Source organism: Petromyzon marinus, unplaced genomic scaffold (assembly GCF_048934315.1).
Source record: "Petromyzon marinus isolate PM22_M1 ecotype Great Lakes invasive population unplaced genomic scaffold, UKy_Petmar_22M1.pri1.0 PM_Scaffold_119, whole genome shotgun sequence".
Taxonomy (NCBI): Eukaryota; Metazoa; Chordata; class Hyperoartia; order Petromyzontiformes; family Petromyzontidae; genus Petromyzon; species Petromyzon marinus.
In genome coordinates, this window is record NW_027423079.1 from 244,379 (window position 1) to 251,475 (window position 7,097).

The 7,097-nt window shown below is 46.9% G+C and overlaps 1 protein-coding gene across 1 annotated transcript in view; it reads left to right on the top strand.

Annotated features, from left to right (window-relative positions):
- Nucleotides 1–7,097, top strand: part of LOC116937859 (tyrosine-protein phosphatase non-receptor type 11-like) — a 107,089-nt gene that overhangs the window by 81,198 nt on the left and 18,794 nt on the right. The window contains exons 12-14 of the mRNA XM_076063432.1: nt 1,917–2,071; nt 4,179–4,246; nt 5,005–5,129. Coding sequence (XP_075919547.1) covers nt 1,917–2,071; nt 4,179–4,246; nt 5,005–5,129 — 348 coding nt within the window. The remainder of the gene's footprint in view (nt 1–1,916; nt 2,072–4,178; nt 4,247–5,004; nt 5,130–7,097) is intronic.

Here is a 7,097-nt window from a genome sequence, read left to right on the forward strand (position 1 = left end):
GTCTGTGTGTCTGTCTGTGTGTGTCTATCTGTGTGTGTGTCTATCTAGCCAGACCTAGTTAGACACGTCTGCCACTTCCACTAAGCTGTGTGTATCTCTGTGTGTATGTGTGTCTATCTGTGTGTGTGTCTGTGTGTCTATCTGTGTGTGTGTCTATCTGTGTGTGTCTATCTGTGTGTGTCTATCTAGCCAGACCTAGTTAGACACGTCTGCCACTTCCACTAAGCTGTGTGTGTGTGTCTGTGTGTGTGTCTATCTGTGTGTGTGTGTCTGTGTGTGTGTGTCTGTGTGTGTGTGTGTGTGTCTGTGTGTGTCTCTGTGTGTGTCTGTCTGTGTGTCTGTGTGTGTCTGTGTGTGTGTCTGTGTGTGTGTGTGTCTGTGTGTGTGTGTCTGTGTGTGTGTGTGTGTGTCTGTGTGTGTCTCTGTGTGTGTCTGTCTGTGTGTCTGTGTGTGTCTGTGTGTGTCTATCTGTGTGTGTCTATCTAGCCAGACCTAGTTAGACACGTCTGCCACTTCCACTAAGCTGTGTGTGTGTGTCTGTGTGTGTGTCTGTGTGTGTGTGTGTCTGTGTGTGTGTGTCTGTGTGTGTGTGTGTGTGTCTGTGTGTGTCTCTGTGTGTGTCTGTCTGTGTGTCTGTGTGTGTCTGTGTGTGTCTATCTGTGTGTGTCTATCTAGCCAGACCTAGTTAGACACGTCTGCCACTTCCACTAAGCTGTGTGTGTGTGTCTCTGTGTGTGTGTCTGTGTGTCTCTGTGTGTGTGTCTGTGTGTGTGTGTGTGTGTCTGTGTGTGTCTATCTGTGTGTCTATCTAGCCAGACTTAGACACGTCTGGCACTTCCACTAAGCTGTGTGTATCTCTGCGTGTGTGTCTGTGTGTCTATCTGTGTGTGTCTATCTAGCCAGACCTAGTTAGACACGTCTGCCACTTCCACTAAGCTGTGTGTGTGTGTCTGTGTGTGTGTCTATCTGTGTGTGTCTATCTGTGTGTGTGTCTGTGTGTGTGTCTGTGTGTCTATCTGTGTGTGTCTATCTAGCCAGACCTAGTTAGACACATCTGCCACTTCCACTAAGCTGTGTGTGTGTCTGTGTGTGTGTGTGTGTCTGTGTGTCTCTGTGTGTGTGTCTGTGTGTGTGTCTGTGTGTGTCTGTGTGTGTCTATCTGTGTGTGTCTATCTAGCCAGACCTAGTTAGACACGTCTGCCACTTCCACTAAGCTGTGTGTGTGTCTGTGTGTGTGTGTGTGTCTGTGTGTCTCTGTGTGTGTGTCTGTGTGTGTGTCTGTGTGTGTCTGTGTGTGTCTATCTGTGTGTGTCTATCTAGCCAGACCTAGTTAGACACGTCTGCCACTTCCACTAAGCTGTGTGTGTGTGTCTCTGTGTGTGTGTCTGTGTGTGTGTGTGTCTGTGTGTGTCTATCTGTGTGTGTCTATCTAGCCAGACCTAGTTAGACACGTCTGCCACTTCCACTAAGCTGTGTGTGTCTGTGTGTGTGTATCTCTCTGTGTGTGTGTCTGTGTGTGTCTGTGTGTGTGTCTATCTGTGTGTCTATCTAGCCAGACCTAGTTAGACACGTGTGCCACTTCCACTAAGCTGTGTGTGTCTGTGTGTGTGTCTGTGTGTGTGTGTGTCTGTGTGTATCTGTGTGTGTGTGTCTGTGTGTGTGTCTGTGTGTATCTGTGTGTGTGTGTCTGTGTGTGTCTGTGTGTGTGTCTGTGTGTGTGTCTGTGTGTGTCTGTGTGTGTCTCTGTGTGTGTGTCTGTGTGTGTGTCTGTGTGTGTGTGTCTGTGTGTGTCTGTGTGTGTCTATCTGTGTGTGTGTCTATCTAGCCAGACCTAGTTAGACACGTCTGCCACTTCCACTAAGCTGTGTGTCTCTGTGTGTGTCTCTCTGTGTGTCTATCTGTGTGTGTCTATCTAGCCAGACCTAGTTAGACACGTCTGCCACTTCCACTATTTGTCGTGGCCCGACCATGGAGTTCCCGAGACAGCGTCGGGAATTCTTTACTTCCTGGCAGAGGTGAACGCACGCATGGCCGAAACGTCGCGGGCAGGGCCCGTGGTTGTGCACTGCAGGTGAGTGATGTCAACAACAACAACAACAACTACAGCCACAACAACAGCCACAACAACAACAACAACAGCCACAACAACAAGCACAACCACAACAACAACTACTACTACAGCCACAACAACTACCACAACAACAACAACTACCACAACAACAACTACAACTACAACAACTACAACAACAACAACCACCAAAACAACAACTACAACAACCACCACAACTACCACAACAACAACTACTACAGGCACAACAACCACAACAGCAACCACAACAACAACCACAATCACAACAACTACCACAACAACTACCACAACAACAACAACCACCACAACAACAACTACAACAACTACTACAGCCACAACAACTACCACAACAACCACAACAACTTCCACAACAACAACAACTACCACAACAACAACTACCACAACAACAACAACTACTACAGCCACAACAACAGCCACAACAACTACCACAACAACAACAACCACCACCACAACTACCACAACAACAACTACTACAGCCACAACAACAGCCACAACAACTACCACAACAACAACAACCACCACCACAACTACCACAACAACAACTACTACAGCCACAACAACAGCCACAACAACTACCACAACAACAACAACCACCACCACAACTACCACAACAACAACTACTACAGCCACAACAACAGCCACAACAACTACCACAACAACAACAATAACAACCACAACTACCACAACAACAACAACTACCACAACAACAACAACAACTACTACAGCCACAACAACAGCCACAACAACTACCACAACAACAACAACCACCACCACAACTACCACAACAACAACTACTACAGCCACAACAAGCACAACAACCACAACAACAACCACAATCACAACAACCACCACCACAACAACAACAACAACCACCACAACTACCACAACAACAACTACTACAGGCACAACAACCACAACAGCAACCACAACAACAACCACAATCACAACAACTACCACAACAACTACCACAACAACAACAACCACCACAACAACAACAACCACCACCACAACAACTACTACAGCCACAACAACAACCACGTTGCTAATTATGATGCTGCTGCTGATGATGATGCTGATGATGATGCTACTCATGATGATGATGATGATGTTACTGATGATGATACTGATGATGATGATGTTGATGATGTTATTGATGATGATGATGCTACTGGTGATGATGATACTGATGATGATGCTACTGATGATGCTACTGATGATGATGATGCTGATGATGCTACTGATGATGATGATGATGCTGATGATGCTACTGATGATGATGTTGCTGATGATGATGCTGCTGCTGATGATGCTGATGATGATAATGATGCTACTGATGACGATGATGATGCTGATGATGATGCTGATGATGATGCTGATGATGATGCTACTGACGATGTTGATGCTGATGATGATGCTGCTGATGCGGATGATGATGCTGATGATGATGCTACTGACGATGATGATGCTGATGATGATGCTGATGCTACTGCTGATGATGCTGATGATGCTCATGATGATGCTGCTGATGATGATGCTACTGATGCTGATAATGATGATGCTACTGATGATGCTGATGATGAGGATGCTAATGATCATGCTACTGATGATGATGATGCTGATGATGCTACTGATGATGCTAATGATGATGCTGATGATGCTGCTGATGATGCTACTGATGATGATGATGATGCTGATGATGCTACTCATGATGCTGATGCTGATGATGCTGCTGATGATGATGCTGATGATGATAATGATGCTACTGATGATGATGATGATACTGATGATGATGCTACTGATGATGATGCTACTGATGATGATGATGCTAATGATGATGCTGATGATGCTGATGATGATGTTACTGATGATGCTGATGATGATGCTACTGATTATGATGCTATTGATGATGATGCTTATGATGCTACTGATGATGATGATGATGCTGATGATGCTGATGATGATGCTACTGATTATGATGCTACTGATGATGATGCTGATGATGATGCTACTGCTGCCGATGATGATGCTGATGATGATGATGCTACTGATGATGATGTTGATGCCACAGCGCTGGGATCGGCCGGACGGGCACTTTTATCGTCATCGACATCCTCACCAAGCTGATCGCTCACCACGGTGAGGAGCTCACCCGCACACAGACAAAGCTCCCCCAGGTAGCCTCTAGCAGGCTGTAGGGGCAAGTGCTGTCAGTAGTAGCAGCACCTACACACAGACAAAGCTCCCCCAGATAGCCTCTAGCAGGCTGTAGGGGCACGTGCTGTTAGTAGTAGCACCTACACACACACAAAGCTCCCCCAGATAGCCTCTAGCAGGCTGTAGGGGCAAGTGCTGTTAGTGAGTAGCAGCACCTACACACAGACAAAGCTCCCCCAGATAGCCTCTAGCAGGCTGTAGGGGCAAGTGCTGTTAGTAGTAGCATCACCTACACACAGACAAAGCTCCCCCAGGTAGCCTCTAGCAGGCTGTAGGGGCAAGTGCTGTTAGTAGTAGCAGCACCTGCACACAGACAAAGTTCCCCCAGGTAGCCTCTAGCAGGCTGTAGGGGCAAGTGCTGTCAGTAGTAGCGAGTGTGTCTATCTGTGTGTGCGTCTGGGTGTCTATCTGTGTGTGTGTGTCTATCTGTGTGTGTCTATCTGTGTGTGTGTCTGGGTGTGTGTGTCTATCTGTGTGTGTGTCTGTGTGTGTCTATCTGTGTGTGTGTGTCTGGGTGTGTGTGTCTATCTGTGTGTCTATCTGTGTGTCTATCTGTGTGTCTATCTGTGTGTGTCTATCTGTGTGTCTGTGTGTCTATCTGTGTGTGTCTATCTGTGTGTGTCTATCTGTGTGTCTGTGTGTCTATCTGTGTGTGTGTCTATCTGTGTGTGTCTGTCTAGGAGTCGAAAGTGACATCGACGTTTCTGCCACGATCCAGAAAGTTCGTGCCCAGCGATCCGGCATGGTGCAGACAGAGGCTCAGTACAAGTTTGTCTACATGGCTGTACAAGCCTACTTAGACATGGTGTGTGTCTATCTGTGTGTGTGTGTGTCTGTGTGTGTGTCTGTCTATCTGTGTCTGTGTGTGTGTTTGTGTGTGTGTCTGTGTGTGTGTCTGTGTGTGTACAAGTTTGTCTACATGGCTGTAAAAGCCTACTTAGACATGGTGTGTGTCTATCTGTGTGTGTGTGTGTCTGTCTGTGTGTGTGTCTGTGTGTGTGTCTGTGTTTATCTGTCTGTCTGTGTGTCTGTGTGTGTGTGTCTGTGTGTCTGTGTGTGTGTGTCTGTGTGTGTGTGTTTCTGTGTGTGTGTCTGTGTGTGTGTCTGTGTCTATCTGTCTGTCTGTGTGTGTGTGTGTCTGTGTGTGTGTTTCTGTGTGTGTGTCTGTGTGTGTACAAATTTGTCTACATGGCTGTACAAGCCTACTTAGACATGGTGTGTGTCTATCTGTGTGTGTGTCTGTGTGTGTGTGTCTGTGTGTGTGTCTGTGTCTATCTGTCTGTCTGTGTGTCTGTGTGTGTGTGTCTGTGTGTGTGTTTCTGTGTGTGTGTCTGTGTTTATCTGTCTGTCTGTGTGTGTGTCTGTGTGTGTGTCTGTGTGTGTGTAAAAGTTTGTCTACATGGCTGTACAAGCCTACTTAGACATGGTGTGTGTCTATCTGTGTGTGTGTCTGTGTGTGTGTGTCTGTGTGTGTGTCTGTGTCTATCTGTCTGTGTGTGTGTGTGTCTGTGTGTGTGTCTGTCTATCTGTGTGTATGTCTGTATGTGTCTGTGTGTGTGAGTGTGTCTGTGTGTGTCTATCTGTCTGTGTGTGTGCGTCTGTGTGTATGTGTGTGTGTCTGTGTGTGTGTACAAGTTTGTCTAAATGGCTGTACAAGCTTACTTAGACATGGTGTGTGTCTATCTGTGTGTGTGTGTGTCTGTGTGTGTGTGTCTGTGTGTGTGTCTGTGTTTATCTGTCTGTCTGTGTGTCTGTGTGTGTGTCTGTCTATCTGTGTCTGTGTGTGTGTCTGTGTGTGTGAGTGTGTCTGTGTGTGTGTCTGTGTGTGTGAGTGTGTCTGTGTGTGTGTCTGTCTGTGTGTCTGTGTGTGTGTGTGTCTGTCTATCTGTGTGTGTTTGTGTGTGTGTCTGTGTGTGTGTCTGTGTGTGTCTCTGTGTGTCTGTGTGTGTCTCTCTCTGTGTATGTCTGTGTGTGTCTGTGTGTGTGTGTCTGTGTGTGTCTGTGTGTGTCTGTCTCTCTGTGTGTCTGTGTGTGTGTCTCTGTGTGCGTCTCTCTGTATGTGTCTGTGTGTCTCTGTGTGTGTCTCTGTGTGTCTGTGTGTGTGTGTCTGTGTGTGTCTCTCTCTGTGTGTGTCTGTGTGTGTGTCTGTGTGTGTGTCTGTGTGTGTCTGTATCTGTATGTGTGTGTGTCTGTGTGTGTGTGTCTCTGTGTGTGTCTCTCTCTGTGTGTGTCTGTGTGTGTCTGTATCTGTATGTGTGTGTGTGTCTGTGTGTGTCTCTCTGTGTGTGTCTCTCTGTGTGTCTCTCTGTGTGTGTCTCTATGTGTGTTTCTGTGTGTGTGTCTGTGTCTGTGTGTGTGTCTGTGTGTGTGTGTGTCTCTGTGTGTCTGTGTGTGTCTCTCTCTGTGTGTCTGTGTGTGTCTGTGTGTGTCTCTCTGTGTGTGTCTCTGTGTGTGTCTCTCTGTGTGTGTGTGTCTCTGTGTGTGTCTCTCTCTGTGTGTGTCTGTGTGTGTGTCTGTGTCTCTCTGTGTGTGTCTCTGTGTGTGTCTCTCTGTGTGTGTCTGTGTCTGTGTGTGTGTCTGTGTGTGTGTGTGTTTCTCTGTGTGTGTCTGTGTGTGTCTCTCTCTTTGTGTGTCTGTGTGTGTCTGTGTGTGTCTGTATCTGTATGTGTGTGTGTGTCTGCGTGTGTCTCTCTGTGTGTGTGTCTCTGTGTGTGTCTCTCTCTGTGTGTGTCTGTGTGTCTGTGTCTCTGTGTGTGTGTGTCTATGTGTGTCT